The following is a 12,863-nucleotide window of genomic DNA, read 5'->3' on the forward strand; positions in this document are numbered from 1 at the left end:
AACATACTGTTCTAAACAACCAACATGTACAAACACTGAGTTTATTTTCATATCCTTTCTAAGAATATTGATACAAAGAAAGTAAAACAAAGACTTGTATCATTCCATCTACCAAAAGGGTGTTTGAGAATATACAAATAAGTCCAAGTTTCAGAGAAAAGTCAGTTATCTATAATTTCTTCTTTGGAAGTTTTCAAAAACCTGTTTTAGGGTACTTGAAAAAATGCCATATTCAAACATTCCATGACTATTTTAATGTTACAAGAGTAGAGGAACATTAAATATTGAATGGTTATTCAAGAAAGGGTCGAAATATAACTACAATCATTAATTTTACTCGAATTTACTGTTGTGAACTTGCAGTTTCCTACGACGCGTGTACGGAGTTATCTCCCGTTGATCTCCGCTTCGCCACGAATATGCTGACACAATTGCGTATCCGGGGAATTTATGATCTATAATTAATATATAAGATCCAGAAAATGGTTTTACTTCATATTTTATACCCCTCCATACGTTACCAAACCCATTTAAGAAATGATTTGGGATTTTCCGTAGACCTACGCAAATTTTCCAAAAAAAATTTCAACTTCCATCGTTGTTTTAGAATACTTTTATAACACCTTTCATAAATAAGTATACATAATAATGAAGCTTATTCACTCAAGATTTGGACCCTACAAGTTTTATTTATGTACGAGTTACAATTAGACGATACGAGGTAAAAAACCAAGAGGTGTACACGTTCACAAGAAAACGGTAAACTCTGACCTTTTATCACGTGACCAATGTCTTGAACTTAGACGCCATTAAATCGTTTGCCGTTCAACTGTGATGCTCCTGTAGCGCAGTTACTGCTTCTGAGTTTGTTTAATAAAGTTATAAAGTTCTAAATTAACATGTGAACGGTATACTAATAACCAGGATATTTATATACATCAATGCAATATGCACGAAGCACCTGCTTTTAATTTAATTACGTTCATCATATTTATTATATATGAAGTGAATAACTTAATGAAACACATTTACTATAATGTTATATCTGAATATAATTTAATTACTTGAATAAAAAAGATATTTGTTATTCAATTATAAAAATTAAATTGATAAATTGTATTTATTGAATTATATAATACAAAATATTTTCTTATTAATTTGCAATTAATTTCCTTCTTTAAATAATTCAAAAATATGCACCTAAACATTAAATAATTCAAAAATATGTACCTAAACATTAAATAAATAAATCTAACTTTCATTTTTAATGAAATAAATAAGACAACTCAATTTGCTGGTAGGAACAAGGATGACGAGAAGTAGACTTATATTTGCTTTTTATAGTCACCACTGAATACCCGACATTCTCTTTCCCCAGCCGAAATCGAGCTTCATTTGCAAACGATGGAATTAGTTGCCAAAATATTTATTGCTTCATAATATGCAAGATGTATTTATTTATATTTAAAAAGCATCAAGATACTTATTCCTAAAATTAAATAAAATTATATTTCGAAAAAGAATTTGAACTTCTGATCTTTACAATAAAAGATATTTAAAATTTGTTCATTTATAATTGCTATTTTATTTATTTAGTTATATATCAATCATTGTATCTCAGCTTTTTGGTTAGTTATTATCAACATTCTTGTGTGGCTTACTGTATTACTGAATATTCATGAGTCTGAAGCACATCTATAATTCTGTGAATATGGCTATAACCATAGATGTATAAAACTCGGTTTATACATCTATGCTATATATAACCTTGGATGTAATAGCAATTCGCCATACATCTGTCCTGCAACCTCTAGTCAACTTTCGTACGCGTGCTAAATAACTACTTTAATGAGGTTCTTGACTTGTACTATTGTTAATTGACGTGTACCAAAGAAAATGTTTGTTATTCGTATGAATCATATCTATTACAATGAGTATTTTTTTTCATTATTGTATTTTCCTCTTTTAACGACTTAAATTAGAAATATACATTCACCTTTTGTTTTTGAATATCTTAATAAAACTAGAAATATACATTTTTATTTTAATAAAATCTATTCTATTTCAAATTTTAATTATTTCCAATAATGTCCTAAATCCTTTCATAACATCATGCTGCAAACTATGACATAGCTGTTAAACTCTTAGCTTGCTTGCAAGGAATCAATTACAGGTTTTTTTTTGAGACAAGGCTGAGAACTACAACTAGCAGACATTATGATGTAAATATATGAGCAGCATGAGGTACCATTATTATGGGAAAATGAAAAATAGAAAATTTAAAGTCGAAAAAAGTGCAGTACATATTTGTAATTAAATATTTGTAATTACATATTTGTAAATACTTGATACATATTTGTAATTAAAATAAGAATCGGACTTAACACAGTAAACGAGCTTGATCAACGAATAATGGTAGTTTTGTCTCGTTTCCATGCCTTAAGTTCTTGTACAGTTTGTGGCATCTCTTTACCGCTGCTTTCAGGAAGAAAATGCTGAAGAACTGTTACAGATATACAACACACACCAAATACTACACCAGGACCCCATTCTAGGTATTCAGTCTGGAAAAAAAGTTGATTATTTTCAAAATGCTATAATATACATTTCGATGATTAAATTGTTTATATCAATCACTCCGATTCAAACAAAAAATTTCTGAAACTGACATAATAAAAAATTGACAACATATTTGTCATTGCAATGGAACAGTCGCATTTTCTAAGTTTTCAGAACAACTCTGCCCAGGTCAGATTTTTTCTATCAAAGGCGGTTACAATAATTGACAAAACTTGTATTTGACCCCTCTGTTCAACTTTTAGCCATGCTGGTGGACAGGCGGGGTCATTGCGCACATTTGTAAAACTAGAAACCACAAAGAACGCCATGAGATGAGAATAGCGAACTTGGCCGTTCGGGACAGGGGAGGTAATACAAGGTTAAACATGTGCCTATTTTCTAGGATTAGATATACACTCAAGTATTTAAATGACGTTTTTTGTTCGTACCGGCCGACAAAGCAGCCAACTAAATGGTGGTATAACGCCGATACTACACAGAAGTTCTGAAGAAAGAAATTATATTTGTTTCTTTGTCCTAGACCGTGCGCTTTACGTAAAGTCGTCTTGAAAACAAAGATACCATTACCTTATCTCAGCTCAAGGTGTCATCTGAACATCATTATCGGGAATTGGACAGAATCGGTACAGTTATATATCAGACGACTGATATCAAAAGATCTAAGACTGTGTGACCAAGCTAAAAGTCGCTTCTCATATTGTTTTGGACTTATACTAAAAATTTACAATTCTGACATTTTTGGACTTAAATTCATTGTGTTTAATTATTCATTTTATATTTTGGTTTCTATTTACATTTCTTATCTATATCTTTTAATTGACATGTTGTGTTGTTAATTTGAAATTCTCAGTTTGGACATTGAGTGACTTGTTTTAATCCGTTAACTAATTAGTGACCATTTACCTTATTCATAATGTATGTTCTTAATTGTCATAATCAGATTAGTAAATTAACTTTATTCTTCAAGTTCTAAAAATAGTTTAATCCTTGACAGTGAACAATATTACTCAAATCAATTGTTATTTGTTATGTTTATTCTTGTCATTTCAATTGTGTATAAATACTTGTTTATAATTTTGATAAGCAAGATTTGGACTCAGGACTTTACACTGAACACAGTCCATCTGTAATAAAAGTTTCTTTTTGCCTTTGTATAGTATCTGTAATATTACGTTATCTGGATATATAAGATGTAAGCACTCATTGAAATGTGAGTTATTGAGTGACAGGACATCATCTATATATCTGATAGTGAAATTAAACTTTTCAAGATGTTTATCGTCGTGTCTTTGTGAAGGTTCTGTGTGAATATTGCTTCTTGTAAGTACACACACAAATCGACCACTAGCGGTGCACAATTTGTACCTATTTGTAGTCCGGCTGCTTGCTAAAATATCATTTCACCAAAGTTTACAAATATTTTGTCAATAAAAAGCCCAGCATTGTGGGGATATCATCTTCGGTGGATATTTTTGTGAGAAACAGTGTGGTTCTTTAAAAAAGAAAGACTTGCATGACCAAAAGCATGGAATTTGTATCCACGTTACTCATTTTTGTAGAAAAAGCTCTGTTTGATAAGAAGATGTAGTCGATCTTTCAATTTAGCATGGGGAATAGAAGTGTAAAGCATAGAAAAATCAAAGGTTTTGATATTACTAAGATCTTTTAAAAAAATTTAAACTATCAACTGATTGACACCTTTGGTTGAATACTAGTATATCTCATTACCATATAATATATAAAAGTTAATTTTCACCTTGTCAACATCTGTTTACGGTTCACCAGTTTGTAGCTTTTCCTATGGGCGTCGATTAATGCGAAGCTGTACCTTAGGGAACTGACTTGAAATAAGTCTAATATAAACAGCAACAAGTGTCATTTTCTAGAGTTTTACACAGGAACAATATGTAAATATTTACGACAGAAGAGACGATTTTTCGTGGACTATTTTCAATTTTTGATAATTGTACGACAATATTCCTTTCTATCAAATCGTTTGCTATGTCTGTGACTGTGTCTTAGTGGCGTTTCAGGTTTTTAATAAATGTAATCTATGTATAACTGGTAAATTATTAATTCAAGGATTGTGTTACCACAAATTACTTAAAACCTTTTAAAATACAAAGATTTGGGTTTAAAGTGTGGATGTAGCTGTAGAATCATGATTACAAAAGGAATATCACATCCTATATTTTTCGGTGATGTTGTTAGTAGAGCTCTTCAATTCAGATAGGTCTATGTAAACCCATTAATCCTAAGACTAAACTGATACTTAAGGCGCTGTAGTAATTTCTGTGAATATTGCTTTTATCAGTATATACATTGATATTGTTTTCAATAAATTCAAACATAACTAAATATGGAAAGCCGCAGTGAACCCCCCTATTATTTTTATTTTTCCCATGAGAAATGCGTTTAAAAAAAATAATCACCTTAAAAATCCCGCCCGCAAATAATCATTATTCCCGCCCGCAGATTATTATTATTCCCGCCCGCAAATTATTATTATCCCGCCCGCAGATAATTATTATTCCTGCCCGAAGATTATTATTAATCGAATCGTTTTGTGGCGGCCGCAGATTTTTTTTTTACACAAGGCCATCATTTCTAGCATTCTAGCCAATCAAAAATCTTCGGGCAGGAATCCTCTAAAGCAAAAGCTTGAGGCGGGCCGCCAATTTTGAAGATTTTATTAAATCTACCAACAAAAAATCTTCGGCCAGGAATCCTCTAAACAAAAAGCTTGCGGCAGGAATCCTCTAAAGCAAAAGCTTGCGGCGGGAATTCTCTAAAGCAAAAGCTTGCGGCGGGCCGCAGATTTGTGAAAATCATATCTTTTCTTACCACCAAAAATCTGCGAAGGGAAGCTTCTAAACAGAAAATCTGCTTTTCATTACTTAAATTGCCTCCTTTGCAGAGGCGAAACGAACAATACATTCGAGACTCTCTGACCTTGCACATCCGGTTTTCACATTTATTAAATAACGAGACTCATTTTAACTGCACAGCAGCAGAAGTATGTAGAACAGGCAGGATTTTTTTTGTAAGATTGTAACAGGTATATGTATGGCGACTGGCAGACAATAATTGTGTGGGTTAACATTGCTCAAACAATTAATAAGTAAAACGACAATACCACAAATACCAAAGTGGACAAACTATTTTGAGTATTCATATTTAGGGGAGGCCAGTAGACTTTCATAATAGTTGCCCAATCACCGCCCACCCCTGAATATCAAATGGTAGTGTCTTCATGATTCCAGTGTTTAATATATCATTATTTTCTTGCGTTGCAAACATTAAGTCATTTAAAGGTGGAATTTGTAATTTTGTTTGTTGTCATGTATGACCCTTTGACGGTAGTCAAAATAAAAGGCCCCTTCACGGTTAGCATGGTTAGTTCGGCCATATTGAATAGGGGCAGATTTTCGTAATGGAGACAAAAATAGTTTGAAAAATACGGGAAAACATCATTTAAACAGAACAGTTGCATGGAAACATGAATAGGATTTCCTTTACTTTCATACTATTACTATTTCCACATCTATCCAAAAATCTTCCCTCTATTCAATATGGCAGAACTAACTGTGAAGTGGCCTTTTATGATGTCTTGAAAGGCTACTTTACTATTTTTCTGTGACGCCTTCTTTTCGAGACATTATAATTATTTGAAATACTTTGACGGCAGTGTTTTTAGAATGAATGTCGTATAGTATGCTGTGAAGTAATATATCATTTGGTTTGTGTAATTTTGCTTTAGAAAACTTGATCTATAAACAGTATTTTCGAACGTCATACATTATAATTATGCAGGCCCATAGCCAGGGGTTGGGATTTGTAGGAAACCCACTTTGAAAACAAAAAAGCAGATGTGTTTGAAAAGTTGAGATTTATTTTGTTGCAAGTCGATTTTCAATTGCCATATCCCTACACGTGACACATTCTGTCCCTCCTAGCGTGGTCAACTTAAGGTTGAATAATTCTTGAATGTATTTTTTAAAGTTTTGTAATCAGCATGATCAGTAACAGAAGCAAGACAACTTGCCCAACTCTCTAATCGCCCCACTTTTTCACCAACTCGCCCCACTTAAAAAAAAACGATCCAGTCTTGTTTACCAACTTTCACTTTCTAAAAAATCGCCACACTCTTGTTTGTCAACTCATCTAATTTTCGAAAAAAAATTTACCAGCTAATGAAAAGGGTTAAATCACGTTAAATTTACTCCAGCCAACTCGCCTACTTGAAACTTATAAGTACTTAGTACATGGAAGTAAGCAACACACTCTGAAATGAACTGTATGTTCATGTATCACTGAATGTTTTGGGTTAGCTGGCTGGCTTGTTAGTCTTGAATGTATAAATAATCAGTTTTAAACACTTTTTTTTGTCATGCTTGAAGATATTGACTTGATATTTTTGTCCCCCGTGTAACGCGTTGCGGGGGACATGGAAATACCGGGCGTCAGTCCGTCCGTCCAGTCTTGTTAGCGCTCTCACGTACAGGTCTCACAGGTACAATTTCTTTTATGAAACTTAAACTATAGGTTGATATCAGCAATATCTCGGACAAGGTCTATAATGGTGGCCGATCAACTTTTTTGAAAAGAGATATGCCCCTTGGAAATATTAGATTGATGGAAAATGGCCTGGTTAGCGCTCTCACTGTTACAATTGTTGCCAGGTTTTTATGAAACTTATACTAAAGGTTAATATCAGCAATATCTGGGACAAGTTCTATAATGGTGGACGATCGACATTTTCAAAAGAGTTATGCCCTTGGAAATATTAAATTTATGGACAATGGCTTGTTAGCGCTCTCACAGGTACAATTCTTGCCAAATGTCTATAAAACTCAAACTATAGATTAATATCAGCAATATCTCGGACAAGTTCTATAATGGTGGATGATCGACTTATTTTAAAAGAATTATGCCCCTTGGAAATATAAGATATGTGCTACGTGGGGGACATTGGAACTCTGTTCTTTTATTTATATTGTTACACCATGACAAGTTATAGATCAAATTAGTATTTTGTTTCAGTACAATGAATTTTAAACTGGGGACTACATGTATGTGTTGCTATGGAATACTCTCATAATGCTTGTTCTTAATCATGTTGAAAGCTATATAAATATATATATTTAAGTATAACTAAGTATAATTGAAAGGGTCGTTATACCAGGGAAAAAATTAATACTAATCTTAATTTCAATTTTATTAAATTGCAGTCAGCTATAACACTGAGGCATATGACCACACTTTTAAATAGCAGTTTGCCAGTCATTATAAAAATCACCACAAAATATATTAATGATTGTCTTTTATTGAGAACACCTGTATAATTTTTATTTTTTGATATGTATCCTATTTTGTTCATGGACATTAATAATGGGTTAACTGTCAATACACACGTATTTGTAGTCTTCTTTTCGTGTGAATACCACTGTCACTCTAATCTCATTTAATTATTGTCAGTTTATTGTTTCAAAAGAGGGACGAAAGATACCAGAGGGACAGTCAAACTCATAGATCGAAAACAAACTGACAACGCCATGGCCAAAAATAAAAAAACAAACAGACAAATAATAGTACAGATGACACAACATAGAAAACTAAAGACTAAGCAACACGAACCCCACCAAAAACTGGGGGTGATCTCAGGTTCTCCGGAAGGGTAAGCAGATCCTGCTCCACATGTGGCACCCGTCGTGTTGCTTATGTTATTACAAATCCGGTAAATAGCCTAATTCGGTAGGTCACATTCGTGAAAAGGGAAGGGTATTGTAGTTACGACATAAGGAACATATCCGATATCATCTGTGAAACAGTTATTCCATAACGGTCAACCAACTCGTGATGGTGTCCGTAAAATTTACGAAGGGATGATTTCAACTTCACCATTTGGAACTCTTGGTTTAATTGCTTCCTTGTGAGCAGCAATCCTCTATCAAGGAAATCATGATAGAAAATACAAGCCCGGGAATATCGTATCAATTGGGAGATATATACTCCGTATGCAGGATCTGCTGGAATGTTGCTACATAGAAATGGAAAGTTCACAATTGGGAAGCTGAAATCATCTCTTTTGTCGTAAAGTTTTGTTTTCAACCGACCCTCATTGTCAATTTCTAGTTGTAAGTCAAGATATGAGGCAGACGTAACTGTATCTGTAGTATCCTTTATCTCTAGTTCGATGGGATAGATTCGTTTAACATAGTCACCAAATTTTTTATTATTTAGTGAGAGAACATCATCTACATAGCGGAACGTAAAGTTAAAGGATATTGCTAACTTCTTATCTTTCTTCCTAAGATGTTTCTGTATGAAGTCAGCTTCATAATAATAAAGAAACAAGTCGGCATGAAGAGGGGCACAATTGGTTCCCATTGGAATTCCGACAGTCTGTTGAAAAACACGTCATCCAAACGTAACAAAAATGTTGTCAATCAAGAAAATCAAGCATCTTGATAATGTCAGTTTCAGAGAATTTTTTGTTTCAATCAGAGTGAATCTTTACAAAGTAGGATTTATCTCTCCCCAAGACAAGATACTTGTATCTACGTTCGCCATTCTTTTTAATGAAACAAAGTAATACCAACTCTTTCAATTTGTCTTCTAGTTTGGAATGGGGAATACTTGTGTAAAGTGTAGAAAAGTCAAATGTTTTAATACTATTGCAAGATGAGAGAGTCTTAAATTGTATGTACGCTAAAAGATCTTTGGATTTTATAGTATCCACATCTGATTCACGCCACCTCTAGAATAGGCAGTTTCACAATAACTTTGGAGCCCGGCTTTGATTGCTGATAAAATAGATGTTAATAATTTAGAAAGAGGTTTCGTGGAGCACTTGGAAGACCCAGCAATATACCGTTGTTTGTAAGGACACTTATGTAGTTTAGGTATCCAATACAGTGATGGAAGATCCAGTTCTTCATCTTTGGTTGAAATTCCAAAGGAACATAGAACAGACCTATGATGGTCCAGGATTTCCTCTTTGGTAAGTGTCGTGAGGGTATATGTTGAGTTTCCAAATGAATTGTCAATACCTAATTCATTTATCAAGCAGTTTATGTACTGATATTTACACACAAAAACGATGTTGTTTGGGGGCTTTATCTGCGGGGACAACAACATATTTGTCATGGAGGTAGGACAAGTGTTTTGCAACATTTGGGTCTTTAAAAATTGACGTAGCGTGGGTATTGATAGACCCATCTAGTTTCTCAATTCGGATTTGTATGAACGACCGCAATGTACAAACATATATCGATTAAATACAATAATGAGTGTCCAAAATTGCTCTATACTGTATGTCACAACCATTTAATGTAAATGTGTACATGCAAAAAAATATTGTTTATTGTCTATTGTCTATTGTCTATATAACTTTGGAAGTCAGAAAATGATCAGCAATTACACAATATTTACAAATTTGAACATGTGATGTAAAAAATGTAAATTTTCAATCTTATCATGTTTAATGTAGTCATAATGTCACTAAATTTCAATGTTAATATTTTGTACGTATATTGAAATGTTGCAAAAGATATTAAAAAAAAACGCTGTCCAGTCAAAAATTATCAGGTATACATACATACATAATCATGATAATTTTGGGCCAAATGGTGACTGAATTTCAACAAACTTGTTCTCATTGCAATGTACAAACATATATCGATTAAATACAAAAATGAGTGTCCAAAATTGATATCTGAACTATCTCTTTTAATATTTATTGCAGTTATAATGTATTGCAAGCATTGTGGTGAAAATCTTCCCCCAATAGCTAAGTTTTGCACTTCATGTGGCAAGTCAGTCATTGCTGCAGGTAAGTTATGTTCTTTGATTTATGTTTGATCACATTATAAACTTTTCAATTTTTCACTACATATATATCTTAGCTTAGTCAAAAACAATACCACATTCTTATACAATTCAGTATATATATCTTACAATCAATTTTAGTTCCTCTTATTTTCCTTATGATTTTGATATCCCTCCTAGGGGAGGATGACCACTTCATATTCTGGGGGAGGGGGTTAGGAGGATTTTGTAAATGCATATCCTGTATGGTTGGAGTTGAAAAAATCACCTTGCATAAAACACGATGAAAATGAAGATTCCATCTGCAACACAAAATACTAGAAAGAACTGTGTACAAAAGTGAAAAGATTTTTGTTTGTTTAAATGGTTGCAAAAAAAAAATATGCATGCATAGCAACAGATTACAATGAATTATTCATCTACCTATGATCTTAATACAGTAATGATAGTATATGGTATGTCGTTTCTTAAGTTTTATCATTACACAATATCATGCTTTTCTGCCTGTTAATGAAATTTTTACACAAAATTCGTTGAATGTGTATTGATAGATAATTTCCTTTTAAATAAACTTGATTTCTCTATTTGTCGAAATTAGTTTAATAGCATAATAATGACTTGTCATTGTGAATCACTGTGACTTCACAAACATGTTAAAACTGTCATCACTTTACTCATACTTGGGATGGGGTATACAGGCTAAACACAACAATTCTCATGTGCTTAATATTCTATAAGATATTTACCGTAGCAATTGATTTTATTTTTCCTATTTTGATTTGATTATACGATTCTGTGACATCTTGTTTGCAGTTCTTTCCGTTTTTTTTGTATATGTCTTTATGCCCTTACTTAATTCCGTAATATTTATAAATAAACATACAAGTCTCCACTATTAATATCATTTTATCAGCTTTTTGAAGGCTGTACTGCTTATCCACATTACAATCACAAGGTAAACATATTCGTAGAATCTTACGTTTTATCATTCTACATCATAATTACTTAATTGTTCTTACCAACAGTGTAGAAAAGGGTGCTAAAAGACCACCTATTCTTCCCGCCGAAGACGCAATGCCTATACCGATGTTCCTGAAACATATGAAGAAAACATTACACAGTCCGCTTATTTTAATATTTTATTAACCAAATCATATTTATTATTTTAAAAATGGGTTAATCTTGTCTTTATTAGCTAGTACAATAAGGACCGCTGCAAGTGTTATATACCTCTAGCGATTTCGTGTGAGATGAACGCACGATCCTTGTAAATGCACGGTGAATCACACTCGCACGATGCATGCATAAAAACCATGCACAAACTGAATGAGAAAAGTAGAGATATAACATGTTCATGTAAAAGTCCGGTTTAAAAAACCGGAAAGTTTTTACGATAGTATATTAAAACAGGTGTAAAAATAAACGTATGCGACATTGCTGTAGTGTACAATTATCGTATTATGATATCTTGCTTTATTCTGAGAAAAAGGATATATTCAAGTGTAAAAGCTATTCGTTTCTTTGCGGTATTAAATGATAAGTATTTACTTCATTGATACATTTATATAGCCAGAGACATATAGGGAACTAAATATGTCTCTGATATAGCACAGACATTATTATTGAACATTTGTACACAAGTCGCTGCTTTTGTATGAGTTAAAATGCTCTTTGCACGTTGTGTCTATTAACTTAAAAATTATTCTGAATTTATGAAAAGATGATACAGAGAAAGAATGTAATGTGTAATACGTGAATGTTCTAAAGTGGAGTTCGGACCATATGGCAAAATCCTAGGTACTTTATTCATATGATTTGCACCACGTGACTTTGGCCCTTTTGATTAAAATATTTCCATTAGTTGTAAATTGAAAATATAAATTATATCGAATTTGTGGATAATCCAGTCTTTTTCTGTCTTGGATCTAAAACTAATGTGTCTTTGAAAACTTCTTTTGGTGGATATACAAAAATGCTGTGTAATTCTAAGGAAAAATGCTTAAATTTTGTCTATTACTTAGGTCAGTAATATCTTCCAATCATGTAGCAGACAGCATTCACTCCAAAGACTATGCATCGCTCAATTCTTAATACCGTCTCCGGTGAAATGGTAACTACTGTTTTAAAAGTACAATTATTTATAAAATCCAAGCAGGGGTGATACATAGTTAGAGAAAACACACATTCCAGTACTAAGCGATATGATATTGTTTTTGAAAAGTAATATGAACACAAAAAAAAAGCATATTACAAAAGGGAGATAGCTCTTCAAATTATAATAGTTTTTATAAACTTTATAAACAAATATCTGATAAGATCAAAGAGATTTCCAATTGCGGCAGTTCATTTCGGAGTCCTCTTTGTAGTCCGCGTTTAATCCCATATCAATTAATTTAAAAAGCAAAAACAACGATTCGGAATTTTAAAACGAAAATATTCCAGTAAATCTGAAA

General features: G+C 32.6%; 1 protein-coding gene across 1 annotated transcript in view; it reads right to left on the reverse strand.

The window, feature by feature from the left end:
- Nucleotides 1-1,178: 1,178 nt before the first annotated feature.
- Nucleotides 1,179-12,863, reverse strand: part of LOC127733970 (solute carrier family 22 member 5-like) — a 38,306-nt gene continuing 26,621 nt past the window's right edge. The window contains exons 5-6 of the mRNA XM_052243460.1: nucleotides 11,430-11,502; nucleotides 1,179-2,564 (exon numbers count right to left, since the gene is read on the reverse strand). Coding sequence (XP_052099420.1) covers nucleotides 2,403-2,564; nucleotides 11,430-11,502 — 235 coding nt within the window. The 3' untranslated portion in view covers nucleotides 1,179-2,402. The remainder of the gene's footprint in view (nucleotides 2,565-11,429; nucleotides 11,503-12,863) is intronic.

Source organism: Mytilus californianus, unplaced genomic scaffold (assembly GCF_021869535.1).
Source record: "Mytilus californianus isolate M0D057914Y unplaced genomic scaffold, xbMytCali1.0.p SCAF_3, whole genome shotgun sequence".
In the NCBI taxonomy this organism is placed as follows: domain Eukaryota; kingdom Metazoa; phylum Mollusca; class Bivalvia; order Mytilida; family Mytilidae; genus Mytilus; species Mytilus californianus.